Source organism: Phocoena phocoena, chromosome 5, assembly GCF_963924675.1.
Source record: "Phocoena phocoena chromosome 5, mPhoPho1.1, whole genome shotgun sequence".
Taxonomy (NCBI): domain Eukaryota; kingdom Metazoa; phylum Chordata; class Mammalia; order Artiodactyla; family Phocoenidae; genus Phocoena; species Phocoena phocoena.
In genome coordinates, this window is record NC_089223.1 from 137,944,762 (window position 1) to 137,970,681 (window position 25,920).

The following is a 25,920-nucleotide window of genomic DNA, read 5'->3' on the forward strand; positions in this document are numbered from 1 at the left end:
AACACGTGGTAATTCTATGTTTAACTTTTTGAGGAGCCACCAAACTTTTCTAGATCAGCTTCATCATTTTATATTTCTACCAGTAATGCACAAGGGTTCTAATTTCTGCACCTCCTCACCAACACTTATTTTCTGTGTTTCTGATAATAGCCAGTGGGTGTAAAGTGGTATCTGTGGTTTTGATATACATTTCACTCATGACTAATGATGCCGAGTTCCTTTCATGTGCTTATTGGTTATTTGTATGTCTTCTTTGGAGAAATATCTATTTCAGTCCTTTGCCAATTTTTAAATTGGGCTGATTTTTTGTGCTTGTTGAGTTGGAGAAGCACTTTATATATTCTGGTTATTAGGCCCTTATTAAATAGATGATTTGCAAATATTTTCTCCCATTCTGTGGGTTGTCTTTTCACTCTCCTGATAGTATCCTTTGATGCACAAAAGTTTTTAATTTTAATGAAGTCAAATTAATTTTTCCTTTTGTTGCCTGTGTTTTTGGTGTCATATATAAGAAAACTTTGCCAAATCCAAAGTCATGAATATTTGCCTTCATGTTTTTTTCTAAGAATTTTATAGTTTTAGCTTTTAAATCTAGGTCTGTGATCCATTTCATTAATCTTTATATACTGTTTAAAGACCCAACTTAATTTTTTAAATTTTATTTATTTTTATATTTATTTTTGGCCGTGTTGGGTCTTCGTTTCTGTGCGAGGGCTTTCTCTAGTTGCGGCAAGCGGGGGCCACTCTTCATCGTGGTGTGCGGGCCTCTATCGCGGCCTCTCTTGTTGCGGAGCACAGGCTCCAGCTGCGCAGGCTCAGTAGTTGTGGCTCACGGGCCTAGTTGCTCTGCGGCATGTGGGATCTTCCCAGACCAGGGCTCGAACCCATGTCCCCTGCATTGTCAGGCAGATTCTCAACCACTGCGCCACCAGGGAAGCTCCACCAACTTAATTCTTATGCACGTGAATATACAGTTTTCCAAGCACCATTTGTTGGAGAGACCTTTCTTCATTGAATGGTCTTGAAACCCTTGTGAAAATCATTTGGCCATAGAAGTGAGGATTCATTTCTGTGCTCTCAATCCTACTCCATTGGTCTGTATGTCTGTCCCTAAGTCAGCACCACACTGTTTTGATTCCTGTACCTTTATAATGTTTTCAAATTGGGAAGTGAGTCTCCCAACTTCTTTTTCAAGGTTGTCTTAGCTATCCTGTGTCCTTTAAAATTCCATACAAATTTCTATTAAAATTGCCATTGGGCTTTGGTAGGGACTGCATTGATTCTATACTATATTGCTTTGGGTACTATTGCGATGTTAATACTGTCTTCCAACCCACAAGCATGGGATGCCTATTTATTTAGGTTTGCTTCCTTCAGCAGTGTTTTGTAGGGATGTATATGTCTCAGTGTACAAATTATGCACCTACTTGGTTAAATTTACTCCTTTTATTTTTTTTGACGCTATTGAAAATGGAATTTTCTTTATTTCCCTTTCAGATCGTTGACAGTGTATAGAAATACAACTGATTTGTGAATTTATCCCCCAGAACTTTGCTGAATTTGTACTGTAACTGTGCACTAACTTTGGGTTTAGTTTGTTTTTTTTCCAGTTCCTTAAGGCATAGTTATTGATTTGATCTTCTAATGTAGACATTTATAGCTATGACTATCCCCCTGAGCATGGTTTCACTGCATCCCATGTTTTGGTATGCTGTATTCTCATTTTCATTCTTCTCAAAGTATTTTCTAATTTCCCTTGTGATTTCTTCTTTGAACCACTGGTCATTTAAAAGTGTGTTGTTTAATGTCCACGTATTTGTGGGTTCTCCTAAATGTTCATTCCCTATAACCCAGTAATTTCACACTTAAGTATATGTCCAACAGGTATGTGAGCAAAACTGCACCAAAAGATATACAGAATGTTCACATTTGGCTACTAATAGCAAAAAACATAAATTAACGAAAGAATGGATAAACTGAAGCATATTCATCTAATGAAATACTATACAGTATGGAAAATGAACAAACTACACAACATGAACCTCACAGATATAATACTGAGCAACAGAAGCCACCCCCTCCTCCACAAAATACACATTGAGTGACTCCATCTATTTATTTTTTAATTTGGCCATGCCGTGCAGCATGCGGGATCTTAGTTCCCCGACCAGGGATCGAACCTGTGCCCCCTGCAATGGAAGCGCAGAGTCCTAACCACTGGACCTCCAGGAAGTCCCCAATTCCATCTGTTTAAAGTGCAAAGAATAGGCAAAAGTAAAGTACGTGAGTAGGATTGTGTTTTGGTAATTAAACTATAATTAAAGGAGTGATTTTCATAAAAGTCAGAATAGCGATTACCTTGGAGGAAAAGGCAGACTGTACTGACCAGGAGGGAGGACAAGAAGGGGCTTCTAAGGTGTTGGTAATAGTTTCTTGTTGCAGTTGGTTGTTTCACAGGCTTTTGCTTTATGGTAATTCACTGAACTGTACTTTTGAAGTAATTCAGTGAGGTGTGCTTTTTGTGTGGTATATTTCACAGTATAAAAGATAAATAAATACAGTGGCCTTGAGTTGGTAACTAAGCCTTAAACACCTCATAAAAGCAAGGGTAAAAAGTTAAAAAGCAAGGGTAAATACTTTCTGGAGGAACCTCCCTTCAATATAGGTCTCAAAGAATTTTCAGATAGTTATTACCAAGTTACCTGGGTTCAAAGTTAAGGGAGAAAAAAGTTTACAAAACACACAAAGAAGGAAGTCATCATTAGTGAGAGCCAGCCGGAATAAAAGCCCTCAGAATTAGACCCACCAAGACTTTGGGTACTGGAATTAACATAAATAGAATATGAAACAGACAAATCTCTAAAACTGATGAAAACGGAAAGCATAAATTAGTATTAATGATAAAAAGATGCTGCAGACACCAATTAGCTTACGAGAGAATATTCTGAACTTTATACCAAAGGCTTGTCACGACATGAAATACACAAATTCCCAGAAACCTGTAACTTAACTGACTTAAATGTGAATAATTTGCAAACATTAAAAAATCAAATCAGTATTTTAAAATCTTTCCTTAATAAAAATAATAGCCCAGAAATTTTATTTCTGAGTTCTACTAAACATTCAGGGAACGAATAATTCGAATCCAGGGTATAGAGACAATTCTCCTTAGTCTCACTGTAGGGAACTTACTTTGAAACCAAAACCTGACAAAGACAGTGTAAGAAAATCATAGGTCAATATAACTCATGAACATGGATATTCAGAAACCCTAAACCAAATATTGGCAAAACAAAGTAAGAAATGTGTAAGATAAAACATCATGAACAAAGTAGATTTACCCATGAAGTATGCTGGTGAGCACTGAAAAAAAATCCCTGTGATACACTCCATTAACTGATCCAAAGGGGGAAAATCCTGTGTCTCAGGAGAAGTAGAAAAAGAACCAATAAGGTGATACATCCCTTGTGACAAAATAAAACAGAAATAAAATACAAACTCCTGTCTCGTGGTTGGAAAAGGAACCTCTGTTACCTGTTATCTAACAAGTTCATAAAGAAAAAGAAAGTTCCAAGAATTAGAACGTTCCACTGCAGATGATATGGTTGTGAACGTACAAAATTTTAACAGAATCCAGATTCTTAATTAGAATGAGACTTTGGCAAGAATGCTTACACAATTTACAAAACCAATTAAATTTCCATATGGCAACAACAAAAAAAGGTAGTTAAGATGCTACTTAAGTTTCAAAACTAAGAAACCTAGAAACAAGCCCCTTCTGTAGCCAGCTTTGGGGGACATCCTCTGCTAGTACACACCTGTGGTACACACTCCCCGCCCTTTCATGGGACTCCCCTCTCCTCCCTGGGCTTGCCGAGGATGGAGGCCTCACCTCGCTCCTGGCTTCAGACACTGCTGGTCTAGGGGGGCCACCAAGGAAGTGTCTGGTCAATCACACCCTCAGGTCTCGGGAGGCCTGTACACTGGGAGGGCGCCAGGCCTGGGATCTGCACTCAAGGACCCTTTCCTCTTCTCTTTACCTAGACAAGTTTCAGACCTTGAGGAGCACAGCTGAGCATCTCTTCCTGTTCTCTTGGACTCCCGTACCTCACCTTTGCCAGTTTTATTTTCCACTGGCCTGGGGAACTGTCTCCCTCGATGATGTACGGCCTAGCAGGGCACGGGAGGTGGGTTTCTCGATACCTACCAAGCCAACTGTGGTACCAGGAGCATGGCAAATGTGCAATAAGCATTTGAATAACTGTATTTTTTGTCTCTGGTGGTCTCCAACAGAAGGCAGGCAGGTGTCTGAAGTTTAGCACCTCTGTGCCCCCAAGCACCCAGCACATTAGCCTGTTCTGTCTCTGGGGACCACGTGACAGGAAAGGAGAAGAGCAGGCAGGCAAAGGCCAGCTTTGCCATCACTTACTCTCTGGGAAGTCAGCCAAGCCCATGCTGTCTTTTCAGCTTTCCCCTCACAGCTTGCTTGGGGCTCTAACGGGCCCACCATGCACTCCTGGGCCCCCACTCCCACGCGGAGGGCAAACTATACAGTGGTTGGGGCAGGTGCGCTGCACTGCCAGGACCCCAGGTCAGTCCGAGTCCACACTGCTCGGAGCTCCTCTCCTGAGCTGGCACTGGCCAGACTGAGCAGACGGCCCACAGCCAACCTCGCTTCTTCAGGCCTGACGTTAAGATTCTGCTCGTTTAGGGATTCCAGGGCCTGGACTTGGGGTTCTGCTCCAAGGATGACCTCTTACTTGCTGACTTCTGGGTCAGCAGATGACCAAGCAACTTTCTTACACACATACTGTCACAAAATACACCAAACACGAGGCAGACAGGATCACACACCTTGGGCAAGGGTGGGGGGTGATACTGATTCAAAAGAGCAAATGAACGCACACACGAGATACCTGGTTCAAACTGGTTTATTTCCGCTTGTAACACTAGCAGAGGAGAGTCCAAAACAGACTGACATACATGGATATAGTTTAAGTGTAACAAAGAAGGTTTGAACTATGTACACGGAGGGAGGGAAAGGATTTTTCGTATCAACCTTTTCCTGTTTTGCAACTTCTGAACAGTAGAAACTAAACATTTTTTCCCAACTTAAGTTAGTATGAAGGAATACAACTTTTACGATCAACCGTTTGTCCTTAAGCATAAAACGTGAGAAATTTTGGCTGCGGTTGTCTTGGCTCCTGAAGTCCGGGTATTGTCAGAACGTAAGAAAAGAGATTCCGTGAAGCCCAGAAGGAACTTAATGGCAACGATGTCCAATCGAAGGGCAGACACGCTGCACGCCACGGAGATGACAAGTGATGTCGGCCCTCCTCGACTCCAAGTAGAAAGCAGTACTTTCATCAAACGAACCGGAAGTGAGCCAAACAGTTAAAAAGTCAGAATGAAGAATGAAACAATTCTTTTCACATAGAGGAGGGATACTCCTTCAGCCCCATTTAAAGTGAATTCTGTGCTGAGTCCCTGCTCCTCCAGAAGGAGAAACTGAAGGTCAGTTATTGCTAGCAAAGCCAGAGGCGGCCCCTTTTCCACCTCGAAGATGTTTCACACGAAAAGGCTGTTGGTTTGGCTTGAAGGCCTCGGAGGAAGGAGGAGTACAGAGGTGGAGGCAAGCCCTGTGCAGCGGGGGGGCAGTTCAGGTCAGCTCGGGCCACCTTCTGCCTCCTTGAGACCAGAGGCTTTTACCCACGTGGAGTTGAGCAGAGGGTGTTATCTGGGCCCCTGGGGAGGAGAGGCCACCGTACTTTGCCAACCAAAACCTAAGGAGCAATCAAAGCCCAAAGGATCAAAGCCCAGTGGCCAGAAGAGCAGCTTCGGAAATCAATGTCAATTGCAGGGGTGGGGGGTGCCCAGCTCAAGTCTGGAGAGCCGAGGTCTTTGAAACGCAGGTCAGCTGTGACTTGGGCAACAGCATGGACACGGGCGGCTAATAAGGCCACAATTACTGCCACCACCGCCCAGGGTCTATGCTTGAGTAGACATGAGGCAGTGGGAACTGAGGACCAGAGGGCACGTGGTAAACAAAGGATGGATTTTTATCAGAAAAGAGAGGATACTCGAGGACGTGCCTGCCCCATTGACCTTGCACAGCCTGCACCAGGTGAACTCGGGCATGGGTAAGGTTCCTGAGAACAGGTGGTGAACCAGATGGGGCGAGACAGGCACTGCTCTGTAGGCGGCATGAGGCCTCTGAAGGACACTAATAGTGCTACATCTCCTGGGCTGCTGAAAAGTAGGCAAAGAACAGGCTTCATTGCACATTTCGTTCTTAGAAAACTGGGGATTGCCCTGCAGAGGTCCTTGTGATCTGCAGGAACCCGACACCAATGCAGATGGAATCACGGGTGACCTCTGAAACTCAAGGGAAGAAAAAAAAGTCCAGTGATTGGTCTTTCCGGGGCCATGCTTGCACCTGGGATCCTCAGGCCAGATGGACCCTTGTCTGGCTTGGTCACTGTGGTGGGCAGATGCCTGGGAGGAGGTAGCGTGCCCAGGAGAGCTGGGTGGACCTGTTTGCTCTCCGACCGGGGCCAGCCCTTGACACACTGCCAGCAGGAAGCTGGGGCAAACTTTCCAAATGGGGAAAACTTCTTGGCAAACGTGCAGGTCCCGGAAAGAGGCTGGAACCACGATTCTCAATTCCAACGGGCCTGACTCCCTCTCTCCTTCCCTGGAACCAGACCACCCAGAGGAGCAGATGTAGACCCTGGGCTGGGAGGGCCCTGGGCCCAGCTCCACAGCATCAGACTAGAGGTAACAAAAGGATCAAAGACGGGGTGGGAAACGAGAACAGTTTACATTACAGATGATGATTCTGAAATAGTCTTTCTGAGCTCAAGAGACTGGCGGCAGATAGCCCACGGAAGGCCGTAGAGAACCCAGTCAGGCTCTGTCTGTCCATCCGTCTCCCGAGCAGCCCAGCACTTCATAAATAAATGGGGTGGTACCGCTTGTGGCTGATCTTTTTCCTGCAAGTTGGGCAAGTGTTAGCATTCTTAAGGGAATCACGGAGGCACTGGCTACAGAAGACGTGGCCACATTCTGTAGAAACAATGAGACGTCCATTCTGCACAATCTAGAAAACATAAAAAAGAACAGGCTTCATGTCTGGCCTTGTACCAGAGCAGCGGGAGCCCCCAGAGAATCCACTCCCAACCGTCTCTAAGATGCCGAATGAGAGGAGGGGGGCCAAGGGCTGCAGCAGGAAAAGCAGGGAGATGGTCTGAAGAACTAAAGATGCTGCTCTGTAGGCTCAGGCAAGTATGAGCAGAGTCTCTGAAGCCGAGAGCAGAGGCAGCAGCCAGTCTCCGGCAGCGACAGCCCAAGGGGGTTTGACGAACCTCCAGGCACCCAGTGGGGCAGTGCCCTAGGGCCTGGGGCCACAGTGAACACTGGCAGCTTCCAATTAGGCCAGGTAGGGAATACACAGGACTGATGCACAGGGCAGCCCAGAGTTCAAGACTGTAGGGCCCAAGAAGATGGCACCCTCCCCCTTCACAGAGGTGTGCCAAGCCATGTGCCAACCCAAGCGTGACTGCAAAACAGAGGCATCAAAAGCCCACCCAGTGAGGAGTGCTCTCTCATCTAATTCTTTCACTGAAGCAGTCTGAGAACCAGAATCAGGGAAGACACAGCTAAGTTTGCTTACCTCCGAGTACCCGTCCATGCAGATGGGACAACTGACAGTACCAGAGGGCCTAAAATCACAGTGCTCATGTCAGTTCCTCAGCAAACGCAAACATCAATTACTCTTAAGTGGCTTCATGTAAGCAGCCCACATCCCCTCACAAGAGCCTCCTCTGACCCTGCCTTAGCACAGGCACCCGGGACACTTACAAGATGGCCGGCTGTCCCGATGGGGGGTGGGGGAGGCTATGAGAAAGGGGAGGAAAGAGATGGGGGCAAGAGAAGGCACAGGCAACTGGAGTCGCCCTGTCCCCGCACCGCACCTCTGGCCTATGCTCCCTCAGAGCGCCCCCTTCCAGCCTCCCTGTCTGGGGCAGGGGCTGCGCCTAGCACCCCCTTCCTCCAAGGAGTCCTGCTGCAGAAGGCCGGGGGCCGCTGGGTCTGTTCTCCACCCCAGGTGGCGGGGCTTTGCCTTCAGCCTGGAGCTATTCACACCCGCCCAGCCAGTGCCTGGCACGCCCTGGTCACAGTGGGAACAGCCGAGCCCAGTTCCAGATCCACCTGCCACCCAGATGCTACAACGAGCCCTTCTTGAGCCCAGGGCTGAAGGTCAGTGTCTCTAATACCCTGCTTCCTGCCCCAACCTCTCCACTGAAATATGGAGAGGAAGGAAGAGGATCCTCACTCCAGGGACGATGGGGTCCCACGGATCCAGAAGCTTCCCGGCAGAGAGCCTGTCTCCAGCACGGCAGCAGAAGAGCAGCGGGCACGCTGTACCTGAGTCCGGTAGCGGCCTCCTCCCGGGCATTTCTGGGGGTGTGGGTGGTCACATACACGTCCTTGTCCCTGGGCAGCTCCTCGTCATCACTGCTCAGCACACAGCTGTCGGCATGCTCCTGGCGCAGCCTCCTGCCGTTCCTCCTTGGCCGCCTCCTTTCTGAGATGTGAGCCCACGTTCAGGGCAGGGCCTCCCAGTCCTACCACCCTTCACCACCCACCCTCCTTTCTGACTGGGAAAAGGCCAGTCCCAGCTGCACGGAGACCACCCTCCCATCTTCCCAAGAGAAGAAGCCCCCACCCCTGCTGCGTGCAGATGCCCAGGGGGACGTCTCCTCAGCAGGAAGGGGACCGACTGCAGGCGTAAGCAGCATCATCCCGGGAGTGTTCCCGCACCTACAGAGCTGGCAAGGCCCGAGGCCCTGCCGCCGCACCCTCATCAGTCCTCTACCCAGACCCAAGGAAGGAGAGGAAACCACTCACCTTCAACAATCTTTGAAAAAGGAGAAAAACAAAAGAGAAATACACAATTAATTTGACATAAAACACTCTGTATTCTTTTAAACTCTTAAAACGATAAAATTGAAGCATTTGTTTCAAATGCAAAATCCTCAGGAGCAGCCAAGCCTCCCAGCAGCCGACACACTGCGCCCCAGCCTGCAGGTGTTTGGTGAGTCTCTGGAAGCTGCGTGACCTGGGGAAGTTCCATACCCTCAGGAACTGCCAACTTCCTCTTCTGAAAAATAGCGCCCCCTCGCTGCTGTGAGAACTAAGTGAGATCACAACGATGCCACAGGGCACCAGCGGCCTGAAGCTCACAACCAGCTCCACCCGTTCTCCTTGTTTTCACTCCACGTGGGCTACTGCTGGAGACGGAGCCTTTACTGGCAGAAGGGTTTGCAGTGCTTAATACTTTATTAAAAATAATTAAACAGCCGAAGTAGGCCATGCAGGGACTACGGAGAGTAGCATACACCAAGGACCGAGATCAATCCAATCCTGTGTTCGAGGCCTACAGAAAGAGCTAGTGAGAACCTGACAAGCCCATCGCCTGACTACAGCACACCTATGCTTTGCTTTACTGCGCTTCAGATACCGCGTTTCTTACAAATTAAAGGTTTGTGGCAACCCTGTGTCAAGCAAGTCTATTGGTACCATTTTTCCAACATCATTTGCTCACTTCGTGTCTGTGTCACTTTTCAGTAATTCTCACAATATGTCAAACTTGTTCATCATTATTATATTCGCTATGGCTATATGTGATCGGTGATTTCTGATGTTACTACTGTAATTGTTTTGGGCACCGTGAACCTCACCCATACAAGGCAATGAACTTAATTGATAAATGTGTGTTCTGACTGCTCCACAGAACAACTCTTTCATGACTCCCTCCCTCTTTTTGAGCCTCCCTACTCCCTACACACAACAATATTGAAATTAGGCCAATTAATAATCCTACAATAGGGACTTCCCTGGTGGTCTAGTGGTTGGGACTCTGCCCTACCAAAGCAGGGGGCCCGGGTTCGATCCCTGGTCAGGGAACTAAAGCCTGCATGCCGCAACTAAAACAGCCCATGTGCCGCAACTAAGACCCAGCACAGCCAAATAAATAAATGAATAAATAAATATCAAAAAATATATATCCTACAATAACCTCTAAGTCTTCAAATGAAAGGAAGAGCTGCACATCTCACTTTAAATCAAAACCTAGAAATGATTAAGGTTACTGAGGAAGGCATGTCAAGCTGAGACAGGCCTAGAGCCAGGCCTCTTGCGCCAGTTAGCCCAGTCGTGAATGCAAAGGAAAAGCTCTTGAAGGAAATTAAAGTGCTACTCCAGTGAACACACAATGATAAGAAAGTGAAACAGCCTTATTGCTGATGTGTAGAAAGTTCGAGTGGTCTGGATAGAAGATCAAACCAGCCACAACATTCTCTTAAGCTGAAGCCTACTCAGAGAAAGGCCCTAACTCTCTTCAATTCTGTGAAGGCTGAGAGAGGTGAGGAAGCTGCAGAAGAGAAGTCTGAAGCCAGCAGAGGTTGGCTCGTGAGGCTGAAGGAAAAAACACCGTCTCCATAACACCATATTGCAAAGGTAAGGCAGCAAGTGCTGGTGTAGAAGCTGTAGCAAGTTATCCAAAAGATCCAGCTAACATCATTAATGAAGGTGGCTACACTGAACAACAGATTTTCAATGCAGACAACAGCCGCTATTGGAAGAAGATACCATCTAGGACCTTCATAGCTAGAGAGGAGAAGTCAGTGCCTGGCTTCAAAGCTTCAAAGCTTCAAAGGACAGGCTGACTCTCTCCTTAGCTGGTGACTTTAAGTTGAGGCCAGTGCTCATTTACCATTCCAAAAGTCCTAGAGCCCTTAAGAATGGTGCTCAATCTACCCTGCCTGTGCTCTACAAATGAAACAACAAAGCCTGGATGACAGCACATCTGTTTACAGAATCGTTTACTGAATATTTTAAACTACTGAGACATACTGCTCAGAAAAAAAGATTTCTTTCACAATATTACTGCTCACTGACAGTGCACCTGGTCAGCCAAGAGCTCTGACGGAGACGGACAATGAGATCAGTGATGTTTCCAAGCCTGCTAACACAGCATCCATCTTGCAGCCCATGGATCAAGGAGTCATTTCAACTTTCAAGTCTTTTAATTTAAGAAATATATTTTGTAAGGATAGCTGCCACAGACAGTAATTTCTCTCATGGATCCAGGCAAAGTAAACTAAAAACCTTCTGGAAGGGGTTCACCGTTCTAGATGCCATTAAGAACATTTGTGATTTCATGGGTGAGGAATTTGGAAGAAGTTGATTCCAACCCTATCAGATGACTTTGAGAGATTCAAGACTTCAGTGGAGGAAGAAACTGCATATGTGGTGGAAAAAGCAAGAGAACTAGAATTAGAAGCGGAGCCTGAAGATGTGACTGAACTGCTGTGATCTCAAAGTAAAACGTGAACAGATGAGGAGTTGCTTCATACGGATGAGAAAGTGTTTTCTTGAGATGGAAGCTACTCCTGGTGAAGATGCTGTGAAGATTGTTGAAATAACAGAAAAGAATTAGAATACCACATAAACTTAGTTGATAAAGCAGCAGCAGGGTTTAAAAGAAATTCTGCTATGGGTAAAATGCTGTCAAACAGCATTGCTGCTACAGAGAAACTGTTCATGAAAGGAAGAGTTGATTAATACAGCAAACTTCATCGTTGTCCTCTTTTAAGAAATTCTCACAGAGCCCCCAGCCTTCATCAGCCACCGCCCTGATCAGGCAGCAGCATCAACACCGAGGCCAGACCCCTCCACCTGCAAAGAGATTACAACCTGCTGAAGGCTCAGATGATGGTTAGCACTTAGCAATAAAGTACTTTTAAATTAAGGAAGGCAAGGGCTTCCCTGGTGGCACAGTGGTTGGGAGTCCACCTGCCGATGCAGGGGACGCGGGTTCGTGCCCCGGCCCGGGAGGATCCCACATGCCGCGGAGCGGCTGGGCCCGTGAGCCATGGCCACTGAGCCTGCGCGTCCGGAGCCTGTGCTCCGCAACGGGAGAGGCCACAGTGGTGAGAGGCCCACGTACCGCAAAAAAAATAAATAAATAAATTTAAAAAATTAAGGAAGGCAAATTGTCATAATGTGCGATCGCACACTTAATAGACTGCAATATAGCACAAACAACTTTTTTACATGCACTGAGAAACGCAAAGGTTTGTTGTGTCTTGCTTTACTCACTTTACTATGGTGGTCTGGAACTGAGCCCACCATCTCCAAGGTGTGCCTGTACTCAGAACTTGTTAAGATTCTTTTCTGCAACAGTTTCAAACCTGTCTAGTCAGCTCTCTCACTGAGCTACTACCTGTCTGTCTATACCATCACCAGTAGCACCCCTTTTCCCTCTCGCTTGTGTGTGTGATCAGCTACTTCAGGAGAGCTCTCAGGATTGCTGTTGAAAGCCCTGCTGCCACCTCTCCTTGGCTGCCCCCGTGTTCAGGGGCACAGAGGCTGACCCTTTCTGGCACACCATCCTGCCCTGCAGAGATGGGAAGCTCAACTCTATTCCAACTCCCTTGCAGTGGGGATTCTAGACACGAACTAAATTCCCTCAGTGAGATACACTCATGCTATTTGGAGGGCAGAAGGGTGGAGGACAATTTCAGCTGCTGTAGGTGGACACAGATGCGGGGATCAAGAGGCAGTCGTGGCCGAGGCTGCAATGTCCAAAGCCCAGGTCTGTCCTCCCAAGCAAGAAGACACAGTAGCATTTCCTTGAGCCTAAAGAGATTAGTACAGGTGGTAGCTGCCCCCTCCCATCCTTCTGCTTGGAGCAGAGGTAGCAGATCCCATGGTGCGTCAAGGCTGAGATGTCCGGAGTTATTCCTAGACACCTGCTCCTCCAGCCTTTACAACACCAGGAAGCAACTCCTCCCGTTTATTTTTTTAATTAATAAATTAATTAATTTATTTTTGGCCGTGTTGGGTCTTCATTGCCGTGTGCGGGCTTTCTCCAGTTGCGGCGAGCAGGGGCTACTCTCCGTTGCCGTGCGCGGGCTTCTCATTGCGGCAGCTTCTCTTGTCGCGGAACACGGGCTCTAGGCACGCAGGCTTCAGTAGTTGTGGCACGCAGGCTCAGTAGTTGTGGCTCGCAGGCTCAGCAGTTGTGGCTCGCGGGCTCTACAGCGCAGGATCAGAAGTTGTGGCGCACGGGCTTAGTTGTTCCCGCAGCATTCTTTGCGGACCAGGGATCAAACCCGTGTCCCTTGCACTGGCAGGTGGATTTTTAACCACTGCCCACTGCCACCAGGGAAGTCCCCCTCCCATGTATTAAAATCCATTTCTGCTCCAGAATAACTAGAGCGGATTCGGTTTCTCCAACCTCAACCCTGCCAAATACAAATGGCCATCACAGGAAGGAAGAAGGTCTGAGCATAAAGATCTTCATTTTGCAGATGAGAAGCCACTGAAGACACTTCCCCTTCCCCCCAGAAGAAGCTGGAAAGTGTGGCTATGAAACTGGTGACAGTCAACTTCATCACTAAGACCATGAACTGGAAGACAAGCTTGGGCTGGCAGAAGGTGCTGTCCATGTGAAGTCTATAAGGGGAGCTCTGAAGTTAGCCAAGAGCAGAAGGAAATTCTGCTGTGGGCAGGGAAGACCCCAGTTTTCCTCCACTCCAACACTGCTTTTACTGCCCTTTGCCAAGAAGGACCACTGACCAGGTGTGGATGCACCTGGAAGGAATGTGACGCCCCTGGGTCCCAGGCCACCAGAATGTGGCAACCAGGTCTCCACAGGCTCTTGTGAGCCAGACCCAGCTCGCCTCTTGGCAGTGCCACGCCAAGGCCGGACCTGAACACTGAGCCCCCAGGAAAGTCCCAAGGCCCAGGATGCTGCTGGCACAATGGCAGGTGCTCCATACTTAACTACTAGGTAAATGAATACACCGTGGCCAGAGAGCCTCCTTCACTGGTGATGACTCTGTCCCCATCCATGTTCAATGGAAGAACAGCTCAGAGATGAGGCTTCTTGCCCAAAGGGCAGAAAAGAATGGCACCACAGCCTGGCCTCCAAGCTCCATGACTTCCGGTGACCCGGAGCCACCTCCTAGCTGATGGAGGCGAGATACTATCACTGGTATTCCCTCCACCCAGCAGCCGAATCGCAACAAATCGAGAACTCTGGACTTCCCTGGTGGTGCAGTGGTTAGGAATCCGCCTGCCAATGCAGGGGACACGGGTTTGAGCCCTGGTCCAGGAAGATCCCACATGCCGCGGAGCAACTAAGCCCGTGTGCCACAACTACTGAGCCCACGTGCTGGAACTACTGAAGCCTGCACACCTATAGCCTGTGCTCTGCAACAAGAGAAGCCACCACAATAAGAAGCCCATGCAACGCAATAAAGAGTAGCCCCCGCTCGCCACAACTAGAGAATGCCCATGCACAGCAACGAAGACCCAACACAGCCAAAAATAAATAAATTAAAATAATAAAAAAAGAAAGAGAGCAGAAGGATGGAAAACAAGCAGAGACTTCCAATAAATGGCAGGCTGGTATTTCCATCCATTTTTCCACTGAAAACAACCAAAAACAAGATAAAACATACATATTTTTAAATAAAGAGGTATCAAAAAAAGAGAAGAATTCGGTCAACAGTATAGGGAATACAGTAACCCAGAGGGAAAAAAAAGCACAGAGGATTCTTAAAAAATTGAAGCCTACTTTTGAAAGCCCCACAGAGAAACCAAAGCCCAGGCAGGAACCATGGGGGCAGGTTATCTAGTGAAGGCCAGCCATCAGGGGCAAGCCAGGCTTAAAGCAAGACCCAGTAAGTATCAAAGAACCGACATACAGAATGTTATTTTCTGACCAATACTGCAAGCAATCGATAACAAAAAGAAAGTACCCATATATTTGGAAGTTAAAAAATATAAATTTGATAAATATGTTGAATTAAATGTAAAGTACCAGTAACATAATTTGTAAGATATAGCTAAAGACAGTATAATCTTTAATGCATTTATTGGAAAAGAAATGATGAAAATTAGAAAAACAGCAAAATAAACTCAAACAAAGAAAGGAATAATCAATGAATGAAAAACTTACAAGAGAAAGGATCCACAAAGCTAAAAGTTGGTTCTTTGAAAGATCTAATAAAGCTCTGGTGATACTAATCTAAAAAAATAGAAAACACAAATAACCAGTATCAGAAATGAAAAAGGAGACATCACTATAGATTCCACAGAACATAAGACATTATGAACAAATTTATGCAAATAAAAGTGAAAACTTTAGATGAAATCAACAAATTCCTAAAAAATGTAATTACCAAACCCTATTAAAACTCTAGGTTATGTACTTCACTGGCAAGTTCTAACAAACATTCATGGAAGAAATAGTCCAATCTTACAAAATCTTCTGTGGAACGGAAAAAAAGGTGTCCAGCTCACTTTGTAAAGATACCAATATGCTGATACCAGAACTCTATAAGGAAAAATTACAGACCACCAATCTTACTCATAAAAACAGAGGCAAAATTATATATGAAACATTAGCAAACCAAATCTAGCAACATAAAAAGATAATGCCATGACCACAATGCTTAAGTGGTTTAACACTAGAAGCAGGGGAAAAAGCAACATTAGATGAAATTGTTAAATTTCGACATTGATTCAAGATGAAACTTATAGCCAAACAGGAAATAGAGAAACTTTTCCACTCTGGTAAAGGATATAAACAAATCGAAAAAACTTACAGCAGAAGTCTTATTTAATGGTGGAACTCTGAAAAGACTCTTTCAGATTTAGAATGAAATAAGAATGTCAATGACTGTCACCATTTTTATTCAGCCAGTGTTGAATTTTCTAGCCAGTGTGTTAAGGCCAAGGGAAAAAAAAAGGGAAATAGAGAAGAACCAAAACTTGTTCTGTGTACACAGAAATTCAAAGATTTACAGATTAAAGGCTTCCCTGGTGGCGCAGCAGTTAAAAATCCACCTGCCAGTGCAGGAGACATGGGTTCGAGCCGTGGTCTGGGAAGATCCAACATGCTGCGGAGCAACTAAGCCCGTGTGCCACAACTACTGAGCCTGCACTCTAGAGGCCGCAAGCCACAACTACTGAGCCCACGGGCCACAACTACTGAAGCCTGCACACCTATAGCCTGCGCTCTGCAACAAGAGAAGCCGCCTCAATGAGAAGCCCGCGCGCCGCAACAAAAGAGAGTAGCCCCCGCTCACTGCAGAGAAAGCCCGCACACAGCAACAAAGACCCAATGCAGCCAAAAATAAATAAATAAAAATAAATTAAAAAAAAAAGATTTACAGATTAAGAACTGTTGTACTAAAAAAAAGAAAAACCAATTGCATTTCTTTATATTAGCAAATAATAAAAACAAAAAAGTGAAAATTTTAAACACCATTTTTTTTATAGCATCCTAAAATACTATGTACCTAGAAATAAATCTTCTAACAAAAGACTTGCAAAATCACTCCAGGGAATATTATAAATCCATACACAAAGGGCTTTCCTGGTGGCGCAGTGGTTAAGAATCCGCCTGCCAATGCAGGGGACACGGGTTCCAGCCCTGGTCTGGGAAGATCCCACATGCCGCAGAGCAACTAAGCCCATGTGCCACGACTACTGAGCCTGCGCTCTAGAGACCGCGAGCCACAACTACTGAAGCCCGCGTACCTACAGCCCGTGCTCTGCAACAAGAGAAGTCACTGCAATGAGAAGCCCGTGCACCGCAACGAAGATCCAATGCAGCCAAAAATAAATAAAACAAATTTTTTTAAAAAAACCATACACAAAACTCATATAGATTACAGACCTAAATGTGAAACGCAAAACAGTAAAACTTTTGGAGTAGAGGAACATATTTTTATGGTATGGGATTTTCATCAACAAATTGGTAAGTTGAACTGTATTAAAATTAAGAACCTCTGTACATAAACCAAAAAGAGAAAAGACAAGCCTCTGAGTAGCAGATTCAAAACACAACTAATGGCAGGCTCATGTTTAGAACTTATAAAGAATTCCTAAAAAATGAGGCAAAGTCGACAATCACACAGAAAAATGAGTAGAAAAAAAGACTCAAGTGTTTAAAAAAAAAAGATTGCAACAGGCAATTCGCCGAAGAGGAAAATGAAACACCACTAAACATGAAAAGATGTTCAACCCCACCACTGATGGGAAAACACACATTAAAACAACGTGGGATACTCTAGACAACACCAGACTGGCTAAAGGTTACAGTGGCAGTGAGATGTGGAAGAACAAGAACCTCCAACACTGGTGGGAGCGTAAACTGGTACATCCTCTCTGGAAAACAGCTTGTCACTATCTAGTGACAATCAAAGATATACATACCCTAGGACCCAGCAGCGACAGCCTTTTTTGGGTATGCAATGCCAAAAATAAGTTAAATTTTGAGGTAAAATATTAAAGCAGAGATGTACAAGGTCTCATTGCACCTTACAGCTTTTAAGACTTCTCCTAATTCATCAGGGGTTTAGGATTCCTTAGAGTTAGAAAAACACAGCCTGTGTAGTTTCTCATCCAGTCTTAAGAGGGTTCACAAGAGTTCTAACGTTGTCCCTGGATCCTGGGATGTAAAAGATGCAGAGCTACTCCCAGGTGATATTCAAGTGGTACACTTAAGCCTGTCCCCCTGCATTCTGGCCGAACTGGTAAGATTACCCCAATTTGGGAAACGATATATTTATTCATTTCATACTCTCCTGTAGGCGGGGCCTGAGGTAATCCTAAACTTGTAATTCCTCTAATAGATGCTCCTTGATAAGCTAATAATACTATTAGGTTTTCCAAGTAGATCTGCTTTAGAGAGTGAGAATTTCAGTCTCAGGTATACTTCTCACTGTAAATTTTAAAACTGGCATTTGGATTTATTAAACACCAATAAAGAATGAAGGATGATTAGAATAAGGGGTGCTATTAAGTCCAAAACAGTTATTCCATGTCTGGGGCCACTGAGGCCATGGGAAGGTAGGTCCTCCGACCAAACTGGCCAGTGCCTCTGGGACGAGAAGCGAGGACTCCTTCCCAAGTTAGCCTCCCCTTCACCTATCCACCTGCCCCTGGCTATCCACCCACTCCCAGGGCAGCTCCCCCAACTCTAGCATTCCCATCCTGGTGTCTCTCAATGACTCTCCACACCCAGAGAAACAGGAAGAAGGCTGGAAAGCTCAGAAAAGAAGCCCATGTAGGGAGGGCAGACTGGCCATCAAAACAAAACCAAGGCGTAAAAGGGGACATGATGACGTGGGTCTGGCACCCAGCAGAAGCCAATCCTTGTCTCCTTGAGGGCAGAAAATGCGGTCTTGTGAGCAGAATCCTGGCCATCTCCCAGGGCCTGGCACACTGCAGGTGGACACTGAATACTGGAGAAATTACGGACTAGCAGCACGTTCAAGTGTTAATCAGCAACTGGGCTGAGGCTCCAGCCCCGGCACCAAATCAAGCTCCCTTTCCAGAACCTGCGGGAGCCCGCAGGGAGCAGCAGCAAAGCTGTATGTGTGGGCTTGGCTAAAAAGTTCATTCGGGTACTTTCCCATAAGACGTCACGGAAAATCCGGAACGAACTTTTCAGCCAACCCAATATGTGTGTACCTTAGAACAGCGGTCCCAGCCTTTTTGGAACCAGGGACCGGTTTTGTGGAAGACAGTTTTTCTGCGCACCAGCGGCGGGGTGGCGGGTGGCAGGTGGCAGGTTCAGGTGGTGATGCGAGCGATGGGGAGCCCCAGATGAAGCTTTGCTCGCTGGTTGCTCACCTCCAGCTCTGCGGTCTGGTTCCTAACAGGCCGCGGCCCAGTACCGGTCTGCGGCCCAGGGGTTGGGGACCCCTGCCTTAGCTATCACACTAATCAGGCCCTAAACCTGCTCAGGCTTATCTCAGAAAGTTCCGACTGGTCTCCAGGGAAATTACTGCCTCCTGTTTGGGGGCCACGGTCTCCCCTGAGCATTCATCCAAAATCTGCTGGGGACGGTCTGATGACGCAGCAAGGGCAGCTGCCTCGCCTTTGGGATGGGGGGAGGGGAGGAATGAGAGGGAAGGACACACCACAGGACAGCCCAGCAGTTTCAGACTGACCAGAGTCTAAATCTCTTAATTTGTCAAGACAGTTCCCTGTCCTCGCTCTTTTCTCCTTTTAAAGTCTTGAAGCTTCTCAGTGCAACCCTAGTCTACGGTTCTACGCACAGCCAGGACAGCCCCAAGGCCAAGGGGAAAACTCAGCTCCTAGCAACCCCACTCGCCCCACCAACAGCAGCCCTCAGCAGCACCTGCCCCTACTGGCCCAAGACCGTCCAGGTGTCACCACCTCCACTGCACACAAGTGCACACTGCATCAAAAGGCACTGCAGAAGCATCCCAAGAGGCCAGTGTGTCCTCAGGATGTGGGTCTGTGGGCTGACCAGACTCCCAGACCCACACACAGCTATGCGCCCCTGACCTGTGGAGCCAGGCTGCCAGAACCACTTCTCCACATGTCCCCTGACCAGACCAGGTCTCCTTCCTGAGGGCCGCACAGGGGCAGGCATGCTCCCTGTGGGAGGGGGCACAAGCAGCCTCCCAGGTGCCACCCTCCCTGGAGGCACGACACAACCAAGGCATCAGATGGCAATGCGGGGGGCCTGCATCCTCCGAGGCAGCTGCTTCTGGGACTCGAGAGATTTCCCACTGGCAGTGCTGAGCAAATATCCCCATTCCCACCAGCCGCGAGGGTGTAAACTCACGTTTACTCAGCTTTACTGGGCACCACGTTAGGTGCCAGGCACTCACATACAGGATCTCTTTTAATCCTCACAACACTCTATGGACATGGATGACGTTATCCCCATTTTATGGACAAAGTGAATGAGGCTAAGTAACTCGCCCAAGGTCACACAGCTGGTGTTAAGTGTAGAATCGGGGACCAAAGAGAGATCGGGCCTCAGAGTTCTCCCCAAAAGCCTTTATGGCCAGCTATGGGAAGGACAGGGTCGCACGGATTTACCAATGTGATTAATTTCAGCAATAAAGTCGCAACAAATGATTTTCCTGAAACATTTTCCATCTTGAGCACCAGTCACTGAAAGCACGCCTTCTTTAGCCCAAGCTGTAGCCCGTGACCAAGGCCCTCAGACGTGCAGGCCAGGGGCCCACAGCCAAGACAGGGCAATCCTCACGCTCCAGCACTTACCACGACAGAGTCGCTGTGAGTCAGGTCGACGACCACAGGCTCTAAAGATTCACAGGTGAGGTCCACTATTTCATCTCCAGCTTCAAAATAAAGCATTTTAACAAGCTTTAGGAGGAAAGTAAAGGACTACTGCTCTAAGTTTCATTATTAATATGATTACAAACAGAGCACAGTCTTATACCAAACTAAAATCCCTGAAGTACAGAAGTAACGGGGTGACAGGCAATGAACACTCTTCCAGAATTCTGCTGTAACAGGGTATGGGCTTTACAAATACACCATCCTGTGTGTGTCTGTGCACACGCACACCTCTCCCCGTGTCCTCACGCCGCCACACAGCTAGGCCTCCGCGCCCCGCACCTGCCCAGCTCATTCACAGGGGAGAGGCCGCGACTTACCTGAGGTGGGATGGGGGTGCACATCTGGGGAAGGGACCCAGCATGCTCAGCTTGGGCTTTGGGACGGATCTGTCTGAAACCTCTGCTCCCCTCAGACCTCCGGTCAGGCTTAGCTCTGCACCTTCATCAGATACGTTTTAAACTCCATTTGGCTCTAAAGTGCTTCCCACTTGGGTGGACAACAAGTGTTTCTTACTGGTCCCCTAGAACCCCAACCCACCCAGATGGGTTGAGCCTGTTCTGCAACTTGCCTTTGAGCCCTAGAGGACAGCGCACTGTCTGCCTGAGCACAGGACGAGGGGGGAAAGGCACGTGCCAAACGGTCAGCAGCGCTTACATCCAGCAGGCAGAAAAGAGGGGCAGAGTACAACTTCCATTTATATAAACTGAAACAAGACTTACAACCATGTTTGTTTCTATTATTATTAACATTAAAAAGTAAGAGGGAAGAACTTTTAGAAGTAATGTTTAATACTCAGGGAAAGTGACTTGCAATACATTTAACATATTCAAACTTGTTTTGTTCTCATGTATTAAAAAGTTTCACAGGAATAAAAACCACAATACATCAAAGCCGTCCAACGTAATTTATACAAAATGACTTCATTCTTTTCAAAGAATAGTCCATATATGGATATACCATAATTTACAGAACCGCTCTCTTTCTGATGGACACAATTTTTGGCTCCTACAAATAAAAACGGTATTCCAACGGGCAGCTTGTGCATACAGCCCTGCACACGGGTGTAAGACTGACTGAGGACGAGCAGTGCTGCAGTGGAAAGCAGTGGATCTTGGCCAGGTTGGAGATTCCACTTGTGGGTTCAGGGTCCCAAATGAGGAGCCTCCTGCACCTGCCTCTCCTGCAGGGTGGCAGAATTCAGACACCAGGGCATCAGCTTTGGGGTGGAGGGGAGGATGGCCCAGGGCTGTGAATTTATGTTAGAAGTGAAGCTCAGAGACCACAGAGACAATACAGAGAACTTCACTCCCCTGAAGGGCCCATGAAATCTATAGACAAGCTGCTTGCTTCTCTTCAAATGTCAGTTTTCAGGCATCATAATTATAAAAACAATCTTACTACATGCAGAGCTGAGGCACTTTTTTCAGGCCATCTGCCACTCCCCTGAGGCAGGAAGAAGGGGGAAAAGCCAATCTGGCCTCTGTCTGCACCAAACTCCCAACACACCCAGCTCTGCCAACAAGTCTGCCTGCTGGGGCAATTTTTTGTCTTAATGAAGGAGAGAGGAAGAAAGCTGAGTACTTCCCGAGGCCAAGTAAGTTGAGGCACAGTTTCAAAGAGAAAAGGTGGACCCACGGCAGTCTCCACTCCATGCTGCACACCCCTGAAAGGCTGGACGGTGAGCCCAGCTGAGTGGCCGTTTCTAAACCTGTGGAGTCTCAGGGCAACCAAGGGGGCAGCTCTTGCTCACCTTAGCTTTTTTAAGCTGCGAACGGTAGGCGAGTCTGAGACTGTAGGTCTTATGAATACACTGATATAAGCTAAACCTCGTGCAGTGTTACGTGACAAGCACTGTTCTAAGTGTCCTGTGTCGTTGACTCATTTCTGTGCTACGATAACTCCACACAGCAGCTACTGCGTATGTATGCACAGCATTATCCCCCGTTTCAGATGAGGAAACTTAAGGCTGAGTTACAGGTTGTGTAACTTGCACAAGGCCCGTGGCTGGTAGGTGGCATGTTGGGCATATGTGCTCACTCATGCCCAGTGTCACTGGCAATCTTACCGCTTTCCACAAGTTCTATGGGTTCTGCCTCCAGGGCCATCTCAGGGGGGGAGGATGCTTCTCGAGTTCGCTTCTGGGCTTGTCTAGAATTTACTGTTCCTCCACGACGCTTTCTCTGAGGGTATCGGGGGGAAAAAGAAACAGTTACATAAGCTCCTGACCAGTAAGATTTCAGCCAGAAGAATAAAAAGATCAACTCATTAAGAAGAATAGGGGCTTCCCTGGTGGCGCAGTGGCTGAGAGTCCGCCTGCCGATGCAGGGGACAGGGGTTCGTGCCCCGGTCCGGGAAGATCCCACGTGCCGCGGAGCGGCTGAGCCTGCGCGTCCGGAGCCTGTGCTCCGCAACGGGAGAGGCCACGACAGTGAGAGGCCCGCGTACCGCAAAAAAAAATAAAAAAATTTAAAAAAGAATAATAATAATAGGAGGCCAGTGAGCAGACCTGAGGTCGGGGTCCTTTCAAAACTTGAGCTTCTACAACACTGAATGTTTATAGAGCGAAATCATCCAGAACATATAGTGAATACAAATTCTATAAAGTAAAATTTCTGTTATAAAGACTATTGGTCTGTCTAAAGTACATGACACATAACTCTATGGAAGCCTCTGGTCCAATACAGACCTATTTTCCTTGGATTTGTATTTGGCCTTACTGAGCCCTTTCCGTTTTTCAGCCCAAAGCCCTTCAGTTTCCCAAGTTTCTATTCACTGTGAAAAGTGGGTCTTTCTTTGGGCAAGGTTTCTGGCCTCTAACCTTTTAGGATACTATCAAGTTGTAGTTTACACCCTAATAATTACCCGCCACAGCTCCAAGAACCAAAGTTTTTTTTTTTTCTTGTGATGAGAACTTTTTAAAGAAGTTTCTCACTGTAGGTGATTTACAATGTTGTGCAGTTTTGGCTATACAGCAAAGTGCGTTAGTTACACGTGTACACATACCCACAGTGCTGAGTAGCGTTCCCTGCGCTGTACAGCAGGCACTCTAAGAACCAAAGTCTTTAAAAGGCTGCTCCCAGGGGCTGCCCGAGACACATGCCTCTGGAAGGTCTGAGCTGTTCATCAGCCTATTTGCAGTCCAGACCCCCTGAACCAGCCTTTCTTTCACACCCTTGAGCTGGTTTACCAATACGCTCCAGCATTTCTGGCCTGGCTGGTCCTGAAAGACAAGTTGAGAACCCGCCTCCTGCCATCTTCCTCAAGAGACAGAACCTCCCAAGTGACCCGCAGCCTCATCACTCCCACCCTGTACGGCCCCACCCAAACCTGGCTCCCTGTGTTTCGGTGCTTCTTCTCTCCCCTGGCCTGTCCCACTCCTCACTGGCACCGGGCCTGCTCTGCTTCACACTGGGCGATGTGGGGCAGTTACTTCACTACTAAGTCTGAACTTCCTCACCAGTACCAGACTCGCAGAGCTCTCCTAAGGATGAGGCGACATACCATATGTACAGTACTGAGTGCTGTCAGAAGATAGCATTACTACCCTAGTTCCTTATACGCCTTACTAGGCATCCTATCCCTGGAAATGCTGGAGGACAGGCAAGTGTCCATGAGATTTGCACAAGACTCAGGAACATCCATCACCCAGCCCAACTCTCTGGCAACAGAGAGAAGCCTGATTCCGTTTGTGTTCTGACTTTCTTATCAAATGGCAGCTTGAGAAGTTTCGGAAATGTAGCTGGGTTGAGCAACTCCCACGGATCTAAGGAACAGGGAAGCATCCCCAGGAAGTCCCAGGGGCAAGCGACAGCAGCTGTTCCGAACGGTCCAGTGAGGAGCTGCTCTGTCCCTCCAGGGAGCTGGCACCCAGGCCTGGGTCCACTACCTGGTGTTTATATGAGTTTCCCCAGCAGCTACCAGGTTACTTAGGGCCCCTTAACTTTTACCCCATTCTCTTTGAAGTTGCCCTTGTATCTTCCATCCTCTGAAAAGGACCAAATCTGTCTTAGCAGACACTGCTAAACAGAACCCTTCATGCCCCTACCTGTGCAGCTTTTCCTCTGAGGGAGGTTAAGAAGCAGTCACAGGTCCTGGCCAAAGTCCAGGTGCTGAAGCCTAAAAGCCCCGTCGTGGTCACTGTAGTAATGTGTCCTGCCAGCACTCACCCCCACCCCCACCAACAGCAGTCCTTTCCTGGCTGCTTTTTCAGCCTCTCCCTGCCCTTCACCTGGCACCCTTCCCAGCCTGGATGACCCATCCCTTCCCTTCTTCACTCAGCCAGTTCTTACACAGCTTTCAGGAACCTACTCACTGTGAGCTCCACCATGAGGACATTCCTCATGCCCTCCGGCTGACCATCTCATGACCCCCCCCCCCCAAGCCTCCAGAACCCCCACTCTACCTCCTCTTCCACATGCACTCCCCGAGGGCAGGGAGGAGGTGGCTGTTAGCACAGGGCCAGGCTCAAGAAACCCTAGAATATGGGAAAAGACTTCACCCCCTCTGCCTTCCTATTATTCTTGTCATGCTCTCCTGCTTTTTAATAGCAGAGCCCTCACAGCTTCCAGTTAAAACCGACCATCCAATCACCACCACACAAGTTATTCACACCACTCTGAGGAAATTTTAACCAAATTCTTCACACACTCTTATAAGAAGCTACACTGCTCAGTCTGTTCAGATCCTGCCTGGGCAGAGCGTGGGCTTCAGAGGTGAGGTGCCCAGGCTTAGGAGGTTTCCCTAAGGTGAACTGTGGTGGCAACCTGCAGATATGGGACCAAGATGGGAGGTCATCTGCCCTTTGAAAAGATAGCTCCAGCGAAACAAAGGCCCTTTTGTTTATGAATGTCAACAGTGGGTCTGGAACACAGTGGGGGCCAGGAGTGGTCAGAAGGGATGGGCCAAGGGGAGGGGGTGGGGGTCGGTGAACAAAGCCTACAGGATTTCTACCACGGTTTCTATCACCCTGGGAACCGTTTTTTCAGCCTTATCCTGCACCCCCCACCCAACACCATTCACAGCACTTCTGGAACCTGGAAAAAGAGTATGAGTTTCACATCTGGTCCACCTGATGTGAATGCACTATCTCAGAAAACAGCTGTTTTGAGTTTAGATCATATGAGCAGCCCTGTTAGTAGGGAGTAAAGTGGGGAGGGGGATCTTCAGGCACTCTCCGGACTCAAGGGGCTCCAGGTGACATCTGGGTTACACCAAACCAGAGCTGCCCCTGCAGTCTGATAAAAGCTCTAAACAGGAGTTACAATGACTTACCAACTTTGGTCACTGACCCTAAGAAAACTCACCAAGGATTATTACCGCTACCGATGCTCACATCGGACCAAGAACTACACAGGGCAAAGAAATAGAAGGAAAAACGGAAGATTCGGCTGTAAATAATTAAATAAACCAGAGCCCTAATATTTCTGGGACACTGACAGCTGCTCTGGAGGTATAAAACTTCAACACCCTCAACCATCCTCAGCCTTCTGTCTTTAGGGCACCACCTAAAACACTGGACTCTGACCTAAGACAAGCAGGTTGGTGTAACTACCAGGAGGTCCTGTACGCACTGCTGTAAGAACTAGGGTTACTTAGAAACACCTTTATGGTACTCTCACTAAGGTACACAAGGGATGAAGTAATTGTTTAGCCTGAAAAAATAAAATTCATCAACTTACAAAACTCACCGTACTCATCGTGCCCTGTGGT

General features: G+C 47.4%; 1 protein-coding gene and 1 non-coding gene across 2 annotated transcripts; one reads left to right on the plus strand and one right to left on the minus strand.

Moving 5' to 3' along the window:
• Positions 1-6,949: 6,949 nt before the first annotated feature.
• Positions 6,950-25,907, minus strand: RNF4 (ring finger protein 4). The gene is made up of 7 exons (XM_065878053.1): positions 25,899-25,907; positions 22,277-22,391; positions 20,131-20,210; positions 10,654-10,663; positions 8,428-8,587; positions 7,673-7,721; positions 6,950-7,099 (listed from the first exon to the last, which is right to left on the minus strand). Exons 1-7 carry the CDS (start codon positions 25,905-25,907, stop codon positions 6,950-6,952), a joined length of 573 nt encoding a protein of 190 aa, XP_065734125.1.
• On the plus strand, positions 9,897-9,969 carry TRNAG-ACC (transfer RNA glycine (anticodon ACC)). Its single transcript has one exon. It is a non-coding gene; the product is annotated as a tRNA-Gly (tRNA).
• Positions 25,908-25,920: the final 13 nt, after the last annotated feature.

What these genes read in the sequence shown, in the direction of transcription:
- RNF4 (XM_065878053.1), bottom strand. An exon ending in CATAGAACTTGTGGAAAGCG is followed by an intron (nt 20,211 to 22,276) that starts GTAAGATTGCCA and finishes TTTATTTTGAAG; the next exon opens with CTGGAGATGAAATAGTGGAC. An exon ending in GAGGCCGCTACCGGACTCAG is followed by an intron (nt 7,722 to 8,427) that starts GTACAGCGTGCC and finishes CTGTGATTTTAG; the next exon opens with GCCCTCTGGTACTGTCAGTT.